The sequence below is a fragment of the Phoxinus phoxinus genome, assembly GCF_949152265.1.
Source record: "Phoxinus phoxinus genome assembly, chromosome: 10".
In the NCBI taxonomy this organism is placed as follows: domain Eukaryota; kingdom Metazoa; phylum Chordata; class Actinopteri; order Cypriniformes; family Leuciscidae; genus Phoxinus; species Phoxinus phoxinus.
Genome location: NC_136885.1, coordinates 32,354,055 through 32,373,541, shown reverse-complemented (window position 1 = coordinate 32,373,541; position 19,487 = coordinate 32,354,055). Strand labels below are relative to the sequence as shown.

Below are 19,487 nucleotides of genomic sequence, written 5' to 3'. Positions count from 1 at the left end.
GCGCTGTTGAGAGGGACATTTAGAGGCGAGTGAAAATCATTGCGTAATAAAGTCACGCGTAGAAGACGGTTACTCGAAAAACGAAACAAAAATGAGTTTAAAACCACAACCAAGTGGATCCCTAAGCTAAATGCCTGTGGTGAACGACAGTTACACATGACCTGCTAAACGTGAGCTGTGATATGATTTGGAGAGGTCAGAAGCTTCTTTAGATGTTGATAAATAAACCAATTTGTGGTGTGAACGTACAGAATATTCTGTGCATTCTCTCCCCCCGAATTAGTGCCATTGTCACTCAGGGCCGTACCAACCATGAGGTACCCGAGGTCCGGACATCTGTCATTTTTCTGTTTATATAATGAAGGTTGTGAAATAATTGCCTAATATAACTCTAATGTGGTGTGTGGGTGGCAATGATTCGCACATCACGTTCGTGAGACGCGACGATAACCAACCTTCTCACCTGAGCTGCTTCATCAGAGTGACCAGATGAGATGACCAATCAAATCACAGTTGGCGGGCTTTATGTTCACAGAAGCGCGAGCGAATTAACCTGACGGGCATACAGTGCAAGATAAGAGGCAAAACAGCAGTTTTAAGATAGAAGTTTTAAGCGACCTAGTACAGAAATAATCAGTTTGCAAAGACTATATTAATCAAACCTCAGCTTTGGGGAAGAGAAGATATACAAGATAAAGAGACTGAGAGAAGAAAGAGAGAAGGAGATGAGAGAGGAAGAGCAGGTAATGCATACTGTGCCCATATGAATTAACACAAATTGGGCAACTCGTAAAAAACGATTTAGCACACACACAAAAAAGTCACAAAATGTGGTGAGGGGGGCGGGGCCTCTTTGAGACATCCGTGCCCAGGGCACATCATCGCCATAATCCGTCCCTGCCGTCAAGCACTAGTCGTAGCTGAGCCCTGGAAGAGTTTGGTTTGTGTTGTCGACATGTTGAGAAGAAGTTATTTTCTGTGCTACAAGAACTGATCCACTTTACATGCACTTCTAAACGATGAGGACCAAACGGTCTACTAACTCACGGCATCATAACTGACCTCGGGCACTTATGAGTGCATGCAGTACATAAAGCCCCACTGTAAATGTAGACGAGTGATCAGGAAAAGTAATTCAGGGAAAGGTGCACGCTGACATCATGCGCTTGGCTTTGAAACGATGACCTCTTTGAGCGCTTCTTCAACTGATTTAAATGTCAACATGACAAATGTGGCACTTCCTGGATTGAACCGCTCTTTTCCTTTGCAAGTAAGTCATTTAGCAGATGCTTTCATCCAAAGTGATCAACGACCAAGGTTTTCAAACTGGAGTCCGGGGAAAACTTAAAGGGGTCATATAATGCCATTTTTGTACAAGTTAATATGATTCTTTAGGGTCTAAATTGAAAGTTTGTAATATACTTTAAAGCTGCAGTCCGGCACTTTTTTGGGTTTAAAAATATCAAAAAAGACATTTTTGAAAAAAAACGTAACCAGCCAGTGTTCAAAACGATCTGCTTGCCTTACCTCGATTCAAAACGGTAAGCTTGTAATAATGATTTTAATTCCAGTGGTACTGGTGGATTTCCGCGGGAATTTCGAGCATGTCTTTGCGTCATTACGTCACTTCTGTACACATAGAGAAGGAGTCCCCGGCTAGCGTGTGTGGATGATGGAGGTGGAGATACCCTATGGAGATACCTTAGCACTTGGTATGGCGGATCCCGAAAGTTTAAAGCGACAATCACCAGTGACAACTGGAGATTCACCAGTTGTAAACCCCAAAAGACTTCGGACTTCAGAGTGGCTACAGAAAAAATATATTTTTCACGTTTTGACGTGATATAAGCAATCGTTAGATTTAATCAGCATGATATAGCTACTGCAATGCTTCCCCCACACCCCGAATTTGGTCAGAACAAAAGTGAATGTTACTTACTTGTTCAGATGACATTTTCCGATGAAAATTCTAATGTTGACACTTTCAAAAAGTATACTCTGACATTGCTGATGACAGTACAGTATCCACAGCGACGCAGCAGCCTCAATACATTGTGTTCATCCGCGCTGTTTCATGCCGATTTACTACCCACGCACAGTTAATAATTCCGCGAATAACTGCAATTGCAGATTTCTAACAGAGATGGCGACAAAGAGGAAAAACGACGGACTGCAGCTTTAATTAAAAATTCTCATTAGTAAACAGTATTTTGTAGGTATTGTGTTACCATTCATCTTCATGCAGTTTATAACTGTTTTTATCAGTAACAGACACTGTTATAAACCATATACAAAAGTAAGCTTAGTGTAGTATTACCACGTTAACTTTAACACCTGTGTACACATTTTTTAATAACACCATAACGCGTTTCATTATAAACGTGGGATTATGAATTATATTGAGAACGTCGTACATAGAAAACATGCTGTAATGTACCCTTAGTGTAAACATTAGCCGCATTCATCGTGAAGCATGCTAGCGATTTGAAAAGATTAATATAAAGGTTAATAAAATGTTACACTCACTTCTTCTGAAGGTTCAGCAGAAACACAAATAGTTGGTAACGTTACCGATCCTTTTTTCAGGAGCAGCTTCTTAGCAAAACCAGCTTTATACTGATCTTCGTTTGTAAAGCAGTCTGGTGAAAAATGATTAGCGCAAACAAAAAAACATTTGTGTTGATTGTGGGGAATATTCCCTTAAAAAGCAAAACTCAGCCACTGCGTCTTCAGCGGTTCTGATTTAGGAACATCAGAATGATTGTGTTCTTTATTACACCCGAGAGCAGAACACCACAATCGCTGAGACGCCATTCTGCTCATCGACACTGCTCCAGCGTATCAACTATGACTATGATTGACAGCTCGGTCACGAGCGAGGGCGGGTCTGTGTTGAAACGCTGCTGTCAATCAACAATCGTGGGAGGGGCGTCGATTTTGTGATGCCACAAAATCGAACAGCTCAATTTGAGACAGGGTAAAACATATAAGGAGATTTTTTTTTAAACCACTGGATGGATTTTTATCATTTTATGATGGTTGTGTACAGGCACTGCCAACACACATTTCAGTGCAATCAACTTGTAAAAGTGCATGTACCATTATATGATCCCTTTAAGTAAAACTAAAATAAATTAAAGGGGTGGTAAAATGCCATATTCACAAGATGTAAAATAAATCTCTGATGTTCCCAGAGTGTGTGTGAAGTTTTAGCACAAAATACCCCACAGATATTTTTATGTAGCATGTTAAAGTTGTCACTTTTTGAGGGTTTGCAAAAACGCACAGTTTTGTGCCTGGCCCTTTAAATGTAAATGAGCTGCGGCAGAGGGTGGGGTTTCAAGAGCTATTGCATGTGAAAAGATGGATGCTACAGTTTGAGCTGACTCACAAATGTACTCTTATACAACAACTCTCCCTCTTCTCAACATGGACTGTGTGTTCAGGGGGGACGGGGTTTATGTACATTTTAGGGTTGGTGATGTCACTAACCTGGGAGGAATGTCATGTAGTCCCAACCAGCCCTTTGTTGTAGTCCTTTTCTTTAAAAGCAAATATCTTCCTTTGCTTTGAACTTTGAGCGTTGTAACTTTGCAGATGTTGTTTATGCTCAAACAGCAACATTACACACTAACTTAAGTTAGAAAAGTGAAATCATAAATCAACCACCCCTTTAAAAAAAAAAAAAAAAGAGAATGCACGATTACAAATCCAACATCGCTCCATCTAATTATTTAAAAATAATCCTGATGATACAATTCAATTTATAAAAAGGGCACTTGGGAGCATCCTTACAAACCACCAAGAAATAGCAAATGTGGCAAACAAAGGCCACAAGACTGCAAGTCCAAACCAGTCAACATCAATGAGCTAAACAACACAAGAAGAGACTGCTAGTGTCATGATTATCTATGACGAACATTTTTCACCAGCAAATGCTTGTTTCATTTTTTTCTCCAACAGCAAAAAATCTGGGCCAAAATTGCATTGTGTTCCTTGGAAGGAAAACATGTCATCTGTCTGGCAGTTCCCGAAACACTTTGATCCAGGACCGTGTGCAGCGTTTGAAACCGACATTTGTGTGTTTGGCTGGATTCAATCACTCCCCACACACCATCTCAAAGATAATTGGCAAGCATCTGGATGGATGGATGATAGCCAAGAGCTACACACACTAACGCAAACAAATAATGGATGAGGGGCGAATGGCGATATGACAATCTCATCACATTTACTCAGCGTTTCACACTTCATTATGAGCTAATGGAGGAAGAAGAAAACAGATGACGGCCCATTAAAATTGTCATTTACTATCTGAAATGAGGAATGCAGCAATGCTGATTTTCTATCCTGGAAATGCTGTGTAACGGTTCTGATTTCTGTAAAGTTTTCCGTGTGGAACAGCTGAGCTGGCGAGCGATTAGGAGGAGCTGACGTCCTGATAATGCAGTCGGTCTGGTCACATGTCTGTCTGCCAGACGCATGCTGATTTACTGAGGCGGCAGAAACCGTGACAGACGGATTCTCTCCGGAAATCTCTCAGGCTGATCTTTGACTGTGTTTGGGGTGTTTTCTGTCCTTTTCCCAGAAAAAGTGACAAACAACAACACATTCTTGAATGACTTAAAGGGATAGTTCACTCCAAAATCATAATTTACTCACCCTTATGTTATTCCAAACCTATAAGACTTTGGTTAAAAATTAAAGGGGACCTATTATGCCCACACATATGCATATATACAAAGTCTTGATTTTGTCTTTGGGCTCTACTTAAACAGGGTTTCATGCTTCGATGTTCAATAAATACATTATTTCACCATATATTTCATTTCATGAAGTAAACCAAAGTCTATATATATGGGTTTTGAACGACGGTGAGTAAATGTTGACCGAATTTGTCATCTTTAATTCATGGTCTTGATCTTACTGTGAACGATTCATCCGTGCACTTTATATCAAATCAAAATCTTGTCTTTTTTAATCCTTTATCTGATCAATTCCTGATGGCTGAAATTAATGTTCACCCCATAACAAAAATACAACAGAACACAGAAAGTCCCACAGACTTTGATCCACTTATGTTAAGGATTCATTTGTGAATACCATTGAGCTGGATTATAAGATTTATATAAGATTATATTCATCAGCAAAGAATAAAATACGAGATGTTTGTCTTGAAATTAAGGCTGAAGAACACAAAAAGAAAAAAGGTGATTTGTGGTGGCAACAACGAGCCCATTCCACAAATAACTGGGGAGCCTTTAACATGATGAAAGATGACATTTATTAAATTAATTCCACATGCTGACACCAAACAAATGAAAGTGGAGAACGTGCCAGACTCTAATTCAGCCGAGAATAAAAAATGAACTTCTTGCACACGGAGAAAAGACAGGAAGAGACAGGAGGCAGGAATTTATGATTAGAAAATTACAATTTCTTTTGTGACACCTTCAGTCGATCACGCATTCAGGAGTTTTACAGCTGTGAGCCTGACGACTGGATCCGAAAATAAAAAGAGTTCACAGGAATTTATAATGAATTCATTTCCTCTACTGTAAGTCACTGCTGATAAAAGCATCTGCTAATTTTGCATACATAAATGTAAATGTAATTCTGCTAATATATTTTGATATGTAGAGCTTAAAATGTATTATTATATCCACTTCAGTTAGTCTAATGTCTAATATATATATATATATATAATACAGTATAAGTCTGCTAAATGCATACATTTTTATGTAAATTCGCATGCATATATATATATATATGCCAGACTCATTTATTTGAAAATGAATGTTCAAATAAATGTATATATATATATATATATACATTTTAATTTATTTATGCATCTTTTTTTGTGTGTAAGTGACTTACAATAGAAGAAAGTAATTCATTATAAACGTGTCATTCCAGTGAACCGTTTAAAAATGTAATTTACTGAATATAAATCCCACATATAAGTGTTATTCTATGTTTTTAAATGTCTTCCTCCCTGTATTACTAACACTTCTCATGTTATTGCCTCCTTAAGATAAATGGCTTGATGCATTCCTCCTTTTTTAAGTCACGTCTGCTAAATGGATAAATGTAAATTTGAATCTAAAGGAGCGCAATCCTTCTCCTCCACGGATGAGAAGACATTAAAACAGGCATCATAGCCAAACGCACAAGGGTGCATCTCTTTCCTCTCAAGCGCGCTCACAATGACAAGCATTTCAAGTCTCACAATAATCACATTCTAACTGAAGGCACCGAATCCCTCCGGGGCTTCACGCCATTTTGAGGGCCCAGCATTCCTTCAGCTGTGAACCACTCGATCCCAGAAAGTTATTTAAAATTCACCCATGCCCCGGTGCGGCAGGGTCTCCATTAGCAGTCTGGGAGCGCAGCGGGGGGGCTGGAAGAGGACAAAATAGCGGATGTGGAGGACAGAATCTCTGCTTCATCACATTTCTGTCGTTTTATTTGGAAGAAAAAAAAAGAAGCTTAAAATTAGAACTTGTTTTGAAGATTCTTATCCCAAAAAAGACCTCATAAAATTATCATAATAGTTCATATGACTGTTTCAATCTTCAAAAGTCACATTCTGCTTTGTCTGAGAAACAGACTGGCATGGACATCATGAGACTTCAGAAGAGTTGGAATACAGTGCACGAGTGTTATGGGTATTTTGGGAGCTTGACGGACATGGTTGTGAAATGTTGTTGTCTGGAAAAGAGCTGCATGAAGATTCAAAAAGTTGACCTTCAGTACTGCACAAAAAAAAAAAAAAAATTAGAACAACATGAGGGTGCAAAATCAAATATTGACAGAATTAAAATTTGAGATCAGCTATTCAAGCTACTGTATCATATCTGGTATCCATATTTCTAAGGTCTCTAAATGATCAACATGATCAAAGCTGAAAAACCTGTTGCACACAATCTACAACATGCTGTCTGATTGATATTTTATATTTTTTAAACAAGTAAAAGGTCTTTAGTAAAATGCACGTGTCTTCTGTGAAATCTTTACTGATTTTTATCAAATAAATGTACCGGTAAGAATAAATTTGATATTGTTAGTAAAATGTCAAGATGCAAGCGACTCAAGATGTATGATTATCCATACATCATTTTTAGAAAATGAATGTTCAAATATAAGTATCAGATATGATCCATCAGGCTTCTGAGGAAGGTTTATTTGTTCATCTCTTAATCATCATTGTATTGCATTGCATTATAGGTTTTAAAACTACAGAGCTTTAAATCACAAAAATGAAGCATTTCAATATCTTCAAACGAAAACATATTATTGGCAGATATATGGTGACGACTGATATTAATATGCATTGTGTGTAAGAATTCTGCTAAACTGTTATAAAGATCTCATTGATTTACAATGACAAGCTATCAAAATCTTCATCTTTTTGGCAATATAAATATCAGCATCTACACCAAATTGCATATATTTGGGCCTCTGAATAAAATTAAGCTGTTTTTCCCTCCATATTCATATCATGAGTTATAAGAGACTGATGTATCAAATATGATAATTAACAACAAAACACATAGTTCTGATAAAAAAGTTCAGAAAAATAAGAAGTTCTGATAAAAACAATTATCCTGCAGACTATATCAAATGTTATTTATCATAATTAATCTGAATAACAAAAAAAAAAAAAAATCGGTTGAATGAACAATTCAATGACTCACTCGTTTCATTACTGGATAATAATAATTAATAATAATTCATTACATTTATATAGCGCTTTTCTCGACACTCAAAGCGCTTTACATAGAAGGGGGGAATCTCCTCAACCACCACCAATGTGCAGCATCACCTGGATGATGCGACGGCAGCCATATTGCGCCAGAACGCCCACCACACACCAGCTTACTGGTGGAGAGGAGACAGTGATGAAGCCAATCAGTGTACGGGGATGATTAAGAGGCCATGATGGACAGAGGCCAAGGGGCAAATTTGGCCAGGATGCCGGGGTTAAACCCCTACTCTTTCGAAAGACATCCTGGGATTTTAATGACCACAGAGAGTCAGGACCTCGGTTTAACGTCTCATCCGAAAGACGGTGCTCTTTGTCAGTATAGTGTCCCCGTCACTACACTGGGGCGTTAGGACCCACACACACCACAGTGAGAGCGCCCCCTGCTGGCCTCACTAACACCTCTTCCAACAGCAACCTGGTTTTCCCAGGAGTCTCCCTTCCAGGTACTCACCAGACTCAGCCCTGCTTAGCTTCAGTGGGGGACCGGTCTTGGGCTACAGGGTGATATGGCTGCTGATAAATCAGCGTTTTTTTTTTTTTTATGAATCTCATGAATGATTGATTCAATGACAAATACATTTTTAAACAGTCACTTTTTGCCACCTACTGGTGTAACGATGTAATTGATACAATCGTAATTTAAAACCCCAAGTTACTTTCAAAAGATGATTTACTCTATTTTGATCGCTTCAATAGACATCAGTGTTTATATCCAAACTATAAACTTTTATAATGTTGATGTTGAAAAGGCGGTTTCATAGACAACTGCTCTCTCTGGGTCAGTGGCAATGCAAACGCAGATCTGAATTGTGTGGTTTTGTCGAGGGTTTAATAGACACAGGCGAACCATTGTCATTTTGGAATGAGATTGCGTGGGTGTTTGAATCGAGATCGTGATTAACAATTAATCGTGCAGCTCTACTTCATCAGAAATAAAGATGATCAATGCTATCAGCAAGATCAGATACAGTCACGGTGTTCAGATGAGCACATCTGACATAGAGGTCACCTGTGTGACTGATCAAACTTGACCTTTGTGAAGTCATTAACAGTATGACTGTGGACGGGCAGGTCACTCTGAAACGAGTCCAGTAGATGATGATGATGTGACATCAAGCTATAAATAAATCTGAGTGCTGTCGAGATGCACACTTCAACACACAATACTCAGCTCATTCATACGACTCGCCTGCAGTCGACTCACACAGAACACAATGAGATCTTCTGTGAGCGAGAATCTCATCCAGCTCATGCTACACATTTCACTTAAAGAAGATAATCCTATTTTTGAGATGTTTACATTATAGCTGTATTATTTCCATGATAATTAAACATTTTTCTAAAAATAAATAAATACTGAATGTGAAAGGACATTTTACTTTTGTGATTTTTAATTCTCATAATTCTGTTTGATAGTCATTCCTTATATATTTATATAGAAAAAAATAAAAGGCAGTGCAACAAATACCACAATGCATTAATGCTTTATTAATTAAATAATGCATCATGACTTCTGCTGTGGCATGAGACATCATTGAAATAGAATGAATAAAGATCAAAAGAATAAAAAAAGTCTTTTTGAACCAAAATATATATATATTTTATTCTGCTGTGAAATATGAACAATAAACTTTTTTGTGAGATTGACACATTAATGTCCTTCACACTCACAGAATGCAATAAAATTGTGCATGTGCAAACTTTAGTGTGACAGTAACAGTAGATCCTCGCATAAACAAGTGCATATGAAAAGCTTCTCTATAACGACTGTTTCTTCCGGACACTGACGTGACGACCCCTGAAAATAAATACTCTTCAAACTTTCACTAATTTGTCAACTAGCAATGTCCAACAGCAGACAAATATGAATCACATTCAGTATTTTTTTTTTAGATAATATATTGTGATAATAATGACGATAGTGGAAATTACCTTTTAATCATTTTTGGAATAAAAAGACTCCAGCATCTTACTAAGGTTAATTTCACAATAAATAACATATTTTCATTCCATTAGCATAACTTAGCAAAATAACATCTTGATTGGAAATGCAATATAATATTCTGTTCGCAAATGATATCTTCCTTGACTTCTTTGGCTCTGGGACAAGAGTAAAGCAATAAAATCAACAGACAAAGGGCATTTGAAAAGTAGCAACTAAGCATTACATATTTCTGATATACACTGGGGAAAAAATGGTTTAGGATTTACTATTTTCACTAAGAAATTGGTAGAAATTTTCACAAATAATTACAAAGAAATTTGTACATTTTTGAAACCGACTGAAATATTTTCCTGTAAAACATACTTCAATAATCTGTTTTATTTACAACTTACAAATATTGTAATATTGATATTTTCTACAGTGTAGCTTGAATAAACAAAAGTCCCCTTAGTTTAACAGAAACACCACATGCATCCAGCGCTGCCTCAAAGGGCCAAAACCAGAGACACCAGCGGTTTATGGAAAATCAGTCATCTAGTTACCGGTATACATGAAGACGCAGCATCCAACAGACACACACACACAGAGAGAGAGAGAATCAGGACATTTCTGGGGAGGTCAAATACTTTCTGCTTTCTCAGACACACACTTCATGCTCAACAGGAAACAGTCCCTTTCCTTCTGAGATTCTTTACATGTTTCCCCAGCGGCGGCAGCCATTTATAGCCAACGCACCGAACCAGTTCCCATGAAGAGAACGCTTTTGAATGCTACAAATCTTATCGTTTCAACAAACTGCGCGGAGACATCATTTTCATGGACAAACAAGCTAAAAATAAATCAACAAGATACCAAGATACTTGCCAAGATACGATTCCAATAAATACTGCTGCAGCAGAAAAAAATTATAAATAAATCAATTATATACATATTAGTGCTGGGCAAAGATTAATCGCATCCAAAATAAAAGCTTGTGTTTACATAATATATGTGTGTACAGTGTATAATTATTTTGTATATATATATATATATATATATAAATACACACAAATGCATGTTTATATTTAAGAAATATTTGCATATACACTGTATATATATTTATACATACATTATATTATATATAAATATACATATTATATTTTCTTAAATATATTCATGCATGTCTGTGTATTTATATATACAAAATAATTATACACAGTACACACATATATTATGTAAACACAAACTTTTATTTTGGATGCTATTAATCGCGATTAATCTTTGCCCAGCACTAATATGTATATAATGTATTTGTTTAATTTGAAATAAATATATAAGTAATACAATTTATATTATTATATATTTGTATTTGTTACATATTATATAAATAAATAAATAAATAGCTTTAAATGTCATAAATGGAAGTAAATAACATTTATATTTTCGAAAGAAAATGCTCGTCTATGCAAAACTTGCTGCCACTATGCATATATGATCTTTCTTAGCACAAGGTCCTATTGTGCATGATTCTTTATGTTATTCCAAAGAAAAACAAAAGTTATTTTGCATAATCTTTCTGTAAAATGTTTATAAATGAGTTGCTCCGCCTTTTTCTGCGGACATCAGTCCCTATAAACACCCGCTTTTCAAGTCCAATCAAATCCTGATGGATAAAATCCATCCAATCCTACTTTAGTCTCACTGGAGATCCTGTTTCATGTCAGATTTCAGAAGTAGAATGGGTTGTGAATGTCAAGAGGGCTTTTTGTTCAAGTTTGAGCAACAGTAACGGCCTTTTTTTGAACTAGTAAAAGCAGAAACTCCTCACTCTGTCACTCACTCATTAGTTTCAGAGACTCCAGGCATTAAACATGCAGCACAACGAGGCCTCGTTTAGCTGACGGAGCGTCTCGTAACATGACACGCAGGAAAAAAGCCCAACTAGACATCTGCAAACCTCTGCGAACTGTTGAATTTTACATTTATTCAGTCAAGGTTGTTGTTTTGCATGATCCGCTGTATTTTTTATGCATGCGTAAAGCGTGTTGTTAAATGGATGCGGGGTTGTAAAGAGAGAGCCTGTCGATGAGACAGTGACGGGCTTCCTGTGGGTCTCTAGGGAGGAACGCAGAAACACACACACACACACACACACACACACACACGCTCATCCAGGCCTAACCAGATGTGACGGCTGACCACGGCAGTGAAAAGACAAGAGCTGCAGCGATCCAAGACACCCGAGCACCAGCGCTCAGGGTTATATAAAGATCTCACAAGCTCCAGTTCAAGATCAAGCTTGTCATTTATTGATGTCCAGATAGTTTCTGGTGTTTAAAGTCACCATGAAATCAAAAATTCGTAGTTTTTATGGAATATTGCTGCATTTACGGTATTACACATGATTTATCCGTGCACATCATTCTTTTTTATTATTGATGTGCCTCATAATCTTGAATCAAAATAACTTCCCCTCCCTCTTACAGTGACATCTCTTCTCTTCACTGATGATGTGTTCACTGGCACGAGGGCGGGGCGACCGGTCACTCATGTGAGATCCACCAATAGCAAACCACAACCAGCCAATCAATTGACCGTTCGCAAAGACCCGCCCCCCTTAGTTACTGTCGCTATGTCCGACAAGCTACGCCGCTCTCACGCCACACCATGTTCTCACGCAGTGAAAAATACATCGTGGAGCAGAGAGACACTGACAACACACTGACAGACAGGACAGACCAGCTTACTTTTCGGTTACATTTGATATTAAACATAGTTAAAAAAAGTCTCAGCTTTCAAATTTGGTCATTTTTTAAAAGAAATTTAAACTATAAATACCGTTTTGTGGCTCTTTAATGTGTCTGTCAGATCGCTGTGTCGCCTCAGTTAAAGCTGCTCGTGAACCGATCATCTCTTCCTTCTAGTTCATTTATAGCATCAAATAAACATGAATGAACATCAGGAGGAATGTTGTTTTAACCGCGGAAAGGCGTCAGTACACTCCGTTTCTCAAGTTCAAATCCTCCCATGTTAATCCACTAACCCTCCTGACTGCTTTGTCGGACAAAATGGTGGATGGCGAAGTATGATTGGTCAGATCACCTGTCAATCAAGCTCACTGCGAAGGGTCAATTCTCTATGGACAAAATCAAGCACCGCCCTACATTTTTTTCTTGTTCGAGAAGCCGTTTCACTTGGATATACATCACAATAGGGAAAAAAGACTACCACAACTTCCGTTTCATGACGACTTTAATGTTCAGAGTCATCGGTACTTTGACTTCCTGAAGAGTGAAACAGTGATCGATCGTTTACATGCATAAACGGCCATATTCAGGCTGAAGTATTAGTTAAAACGCTCAGCTACAATGGCCGTTTGGTGGAAATTATGGTGTCTCTGTTTGGAACCAATGTGACATGCCACTTGCTTCTGGTGTAGGTCAAATTATATTTACATACAGTTCATGCATTCGGCAGATTTTATCTAAAGCGTCTTATGTTGCATCCAAGGTTTGCATGTTATCGGTTCATGCATCAAACCAGTGAGCTTGGCGTTGCTAGTGCCATGCGCTACAGATTGAGCCACAGAAATGCAGATGGCAAATTAACTTGAAGAATACAAAAACATGCAAATAAATCAACAAACAAACAATTTATGTATTGCAATGGGACGTGTGGCACTAAAACAAAGCTGCATGAATACAAAATGCATGGTTAGCATTTTGAGAAATTTGGTTTTAAAGTTAGATAATAGATCCTACATAATCGTATGTCAATGTCTTTAAAATAGTACTCTGGAAACCATGGTTCAATAAGCACAATCAGTATAATGGCTGTAACAGTGAAAAAGGGCCTCAAATGCATTCAAATAATATTTTATGTTCCTGTTCAATGTTCCCTCCAATATCCCTCGAGGGCCTGTTTCCAAAGCCAATGCAATAATGTATGGACGGGTTGGTGCCTCGCCACAATGAAGAAACTGGGAACAATGAAGCATCTCTCAAATGATCACAACTGACACTTCAACCCCAGAGACGTACACCACCGCCTCAAATAGCAACATCCAAACAGCACATCCCAGCATGCACTACTCCAATGACAGTCAAAGCGCAGTGAAATCCATTAAGCTACAGACAGCACACAACTGCACCAAACACGTCATATAACATCTCACGACAGTTGCATTAACTGCGTCTTCCAACACTCCCAAGGGTCGTGAAATGGTTGTATTTTCGCTTACCTCGTCAAAGCCGCTGTCTTCTTTCTTGAAGGCTTGAGGGGGACAGAAAGAAAAGTAAAATCAGACTTTCATTTTACTGACTATTGAACAGTGAATAAAAGAATGAAATAATCAAAGAGTGGCTCTTTAATGCATTCTGCACATGCAAATGAAAAACCAATAAGAAAGGCTGTAATTGGCTGAAATAGTCATTAAGAGAAAAGGGTGAAGAGCAAGTCCACATTACATTTGATTTAATGCCAAAATCAAGTGAAATTAGAAAATATATTTTCCATAAAGAAAATGAAGCCTTGTTTTACTATAAACTATACTATAAACGTTTATATATTACAAATATAAAACGTTTATTACAATATATATGCTTCACTTTATAAAAATATATATAATTTATTTTGAATTAGGGTGAGATGTGTCCTGTTTTGTGAGATTCACCCACACACACACACACATATACACGTATAAACCACATCAGCATCTGCTAACAACTCCAATAAAGCCTGGAAACCACAGAGAAATGGACTTATCTATTGAAGGGTGAACACTTAAACCGATACTCTCATAGCAAACATCGACTTTTATAACATCATTCAATGAAGGAACCAGAAACTGGAGATCGTTTGGGGTGAGATGGCCACTGGGAGAAGACAATGGATTGTTGTTGGCAATAAAGCTTTCCTCTCAGATCTAATGAGACTATATGTACTTGTAAATACTGGATGACAGTTGCTTTATCTTTTTAAATGTTGTGGTAAAGATCTCGGTTGTGTCTAGCACATGGGGAGAATTGATCTACAGTCAATAAACCAATTTATGATCAAACAAACTCCCCATATTATACTCATACTGAGATGTAAAAGTGTTTGAGATACTGTTGATAACAACAGAAAATAACTACAGTCTATGACGCAAAACACTGCACTGCAATAAACATAAAAAAAATCTAATAATTAGTTTAAAGGGGAACTATTGTGCCCTTTTTCAAAATCTTGATTTAGTTTTTGCCATACCCTTACCATAACCACGAGGCTCAACAACACACTTAACTAACTCAACCAGGCCCCGTCCCATTATTTTCCACATTAATATAAGGAATATTGTGACATGTTTATTCCCGGAAGAAAACTCAAGACTACAATGGAGTTCAGAAACACTGACACTGATATAGAGAATAACTCCCGCTGGAGTGAACTTGTAACCTTGCAACATTACACAATAAAGAATGTTGAAAAAGTCAAAAGACTTAAGTTTAGTCTCTTTTTAAACAAGACACTTGGCTTCACAGTTATAGAATTTTAAGTTTATTGTTAGGAAAAATTTACAAATGAAATACATATTTTCCAAAACACGTTTTACTCTGCAAGAAAATCAAAGCTAAACAATCTAAACAAGTTGATTACCAAATTTGAGGTTGATATTTAAAAAAAGAGAGCTTTTAGTAATGTTTTAGTAATTTGTTTGTCAATTTTTAGTAAATAGTCATTTTTGGTTGTGAGGAGCACAAGTGTGACTATTTTTTCAGGACCGTTTAACCTTTTAAAATCATGTCCATGATCTTGTGTGTGTGTGTGTGTGTGTGTGTGTGTGTGTGTGTGTGTGTGTGTGTGTGTGTGTGTGTGTGTGTGTGTGTGTGTGTGTGTGTGTGTGTGTGTGTGTATGTGTGTGTGTGTGTGTGTGTGTGTGTGTGTGTACACAGCAAGAGCTAAAACCTTTACCAAGTTTCGTAACATTCCGGTGAAGTAAGAAATTAAATAAATTATAAATAAAAAAATTCCATTCAAAATGAAAGGAGAACACGAGGGTTCAATATTTGTAAAATACCAGCTTCACATGTCTGCTTTTTATAAGCATACAAAAATATATTGTGGTAACCAACATTATGCGACCAAAAAAACTTTCCTTTAAAATATAAAATAATGTGTTCAGATCTGTGCTCATGATGACATCCCGCAGATAATAGACACGGATCTCCTTCATTTGTCTGCTTAATAAACCCTCCCACAGTTGGCTTATTTAACTGAAGCACAGTCATGCAAACAGTAGCACTGTTAAACGAGCACCGCTGCCGAGCATCTCTCTTCCACGTCCCTCGCAAAATTATTTATTCATGTCACTGTTGTTGTTTCAAGGCGACGAGCCATTAAATTGCACCATTCTCAGAGGAGAACTGAGACAGAAACTGCAGAACTATTACAGATTTCACTTCGGGGGGGGGGGGGGGGGGGGGGGACAACAAGGAAAAACATAAGTAATAGGCTAGGTTATGATTTAATTATATGCTACCTGTGTGACTGTGACATTCCTGCACGATCAGCATGAAAGCAGCTTCACTGTCTCGGTGAGCAGATTAACTTCAATGAAGAAGAAAAAATACAGTCTCAAAATATCCGTCCCACACATTCAAAAGAAGAAGAAAAAAACTTTCTAAAGGCTTCAGATGGAACAGAGTGTCTAAAAACAGTCGACTGACAGCCTGATGAAAAGATAATAATGCAAAATGAGCGATGGGCCGGATGAGACATCCCAACTTCAAACATACAAACACAGAGACGCCAAGAACATCCGCACCGAGCTAAATGAGGAGACAACGCGCCATACAGCGCTACACTGTAAAAATTAGTTTTCATATAGTTGTAAAAAATACAAAGATTATTGAGGTACGTTTAACAAGAAAATACTTATTTCAATTACTTATTATTACAAATACTTAATTCAAGTTTAATTCAATGTGTCACTTGCCGTTAATTTATAAAATTTACTAGCAATTGCTGAGTGAAGATTTTTTCTACTTTTTTTAGTGTATACTACATATGACACGACTCCATGAGACTCAACTTACATCTGATTTAAATATGTTCATGAATAACATGATACTCACATGCATAAAAATAAAATAGTCAACTACTTTTATTACCTTACGGTACAGAACTAAAAAAGTATATACATGCATATATATTGTGTGTGTGTGTGTGTGTGTGTGTGTGTGTGTGTGTGTGTGTGTGTGTGTGTGTGTGTGTGTGTGTGTGTGTGTGTGTGTGTGTGTGTATAAACACTTTACTTATTGTATATATAAAATGTTTTCTAAAAAATGTTTCAATAAATAATAATTCATTAATTTAAAAGTGAATGATTAATTGAATGACTCATAGATTATTTAATCTAATATACACACTGCTTATTGTATATTAAAATGTTTTATAAAAATATTGAAATGAATATTGATTAATTAATTAATTTTAAGTGAAAATTAATGATTAATTGAATGACTCAGTTCAAATGTAAAGTATAAGGCTAATCTCATAAGGCTTATTAACTTTATAAGAAAATATAATTATTTTAATTTTGAGGTGAAATGCAACATGGATGCTTTTGAGGTTCGCTCACATGTAAACCACTTCAAGTAATGCCTTCTTTGTGAATGTTGCAAAAGAAGTTGTCTCCGCAGACAGCGTGATTAACTCGACTTTGGAACGGGGCCCGTATGAATTACTCCTGTACAAAGACACAATCATCAGCCCATCAGTTCTGCTCTCACTGTCCTTTACCAGAACAGATGAACGTAGCACAACCATGATGAGACACATGACTGGTGAAGTCAGCGTCTTTAGGATATAAAAGCCCCAAGGCAGCATCTTCAGCCGCCACTGCAACAGAACAGCCTTTATGACACTCACAGAAGACAATCAGAAGCTCAAATCAAACCGCAAAGGGACCAGCTTATAGTGCCCTAAAGAGTGCTCACGGGCTCTTCGCAACTGGTGACACACAATAAGCCATAAAAGTAGCATTGATTCCTCAAGTCTCTATTTGAGCTCATATTAAAATGTGACACATAAGGTGAAACATCTGATGATCAAAAGACTGAACATGTCCTGTTGTCTAAGAGAGACCAAAGATCAAATATAATTTTAAATGAGGTTCCATATTCTAATGAGAATTGACTATTTTTAGTTTAGGATTTTCAAACAGAAGCAACATTATAATATCAGAGATCAGAACAGTCAAATGTATGCCTGCATGCTTTATTATAAACCAAAAGCTTCCTTAAAGGGATAGTTCACTTTAAAATTAAAATTCTGTCATCATTTACTCACCCTCAAGTTGTTTCAAACCTGTATGAATTTCTTTCTTCTGCTGAACACAAAGAAAGATATTTTGAAGAATGTCAGTAACCAAACAGTAGTCTGTACCCATTGACTGCCATAGTAGGAAAAAAAAATACTATGGAAGTCAATGGGTACAGACTACTGTTTGGTTACTGACATTCTTCAAAATATCTTTCTTTGTGTTCAGCAGAAGAAAGAAATTCATACAGGTTTGAAACAACTTGAGGGTGAGTAAATGATGACAGAATTTTAATTTTAAAGTGAACTATCCCTTTAACAAGGTTTTGATGAAATCAGGGAATACACATGAATAACTAACTATTGATGTTAAGCAAAAGTCTCCATTTGATCTGCTCAAGTAATGAGATCTTATGATTCTTCTGCACAATCTAAGACCTGTACAGATGAAGGTCTCTCTCTGCGAGTTTAGAGGATTTCAGACACTGACAATGAATCCCAATGCAGGAAAGCAATGAAAAGAGTTTCACACTGATCGATCACACACATTGATCACATGTGAACCTCTGACAGAAGATCACACACAATCAGATACTGGTGCATCTGCAGATTACAAGTCCATGAGAAGAAGATGTCTATTCTACAGCTCATATTCTGCTGGTTTGTGAAGAGCTCAGCCGCATCATGAACAATCATGCAACATCTGCACTTCACGTGCACAGTTCAGTTGTTTCGTTCGCGTTTCATTTACCGTACAAATGCGTAAAAACGACCATTTACAGTGAAAACAAACTTTCCAAGCACTGTCCTGCAGAAATAATGAGCTCATGTACAATAAAAGCGATGGATGATGGACACTCACCGATGCGACTGAAGCTCTCCGACAAAGTTCTTCTTAATTTCTTCATTTTGCCGATTTTTTCGGCAGGTTGAGCCGCTGGCATTAAATCACACATGAGTTTGAAATCAGGGAGTAAATTAGACGCGTAGATAACAGTTGTATGCAAACACTGTCCTTCTGTATTAAATGTGCATTTCCAAAGTCTACTGACTACATATCTGGAGACAATGTAATCCGCAATAATGTGACGAGGCGAGGGAAACTTCAGGACAACGTCTCTAAACGCCGCGGTTTTCCTCTGGAAATGTGGATGTCATTTTTGGGATTCTCTCCTTTCGCTTGGCGAGAGTGCGGATAAAACCCTGAGTTAGCCCCGCCCCCACGAGCCAGCTATTGGCCGTCAAACGGACGTCTCGCTTTTAACTGGCTGCATTAACTGTCCATCATCTGTAGAGCTCCGCCTTGCCTTATAATAAGAGCCAGGCGCCTTCAGGACATTTAGACATTTACATTTGTATAGTTCGGAAATTGCTTTTAAGGATCCAAATATTCCATAGATTCTATAATTCATAATTCAACCAGAAAAAGATTAAATAAATTATTAAATAAATTCACTCATTTGTTTTTCATTATGCTTTTTATAATTCAGTTAT

General features: G+C 37.2%; 1 protein-coding gene across 4 annotated transcripts in view; it reads right to left on the bottom strand.

Annotated features, from left to right (window-relative positions):
- cdk14 (cyclin dependent kinase 14) overlaps nucleotides 1-19,184 on the bottom strand; it is a 180,191-nt gene extending 161,007 nt beyond the window's left edge. For 2 of the 4 annotated variants that reach the window (XM_079625390.1, XM_079625392.1), the window contains exons 1-2: nucleotides 18,856-19,175; nucleotides 13,933-13,964 (exon numbers count right to left, since the gene is read on the bottom strand). In XM_079625390.1, coding sequence (XP_079481516.1) covers nucleotides 13,933-13,964; nucleotides 18,856-18,949 — 126 coding nt within the window. In that variant the 5' untranslated portion in view covers nucleotides 18,950-19,175. Of the gene's footprint in view, nucleotides 1-10,255; nucleotides 10,283-13,932; nucleotides 13,965-18,855 lie in introns of those variants that run through there. The other 2 variants (XM_079625391.1, XM_079625397.1) reach the window with 2 other exon arrangements.
- Between the last annotated feature and the right edge of the window lie 303 nt (nucleotides 19,185-19,487).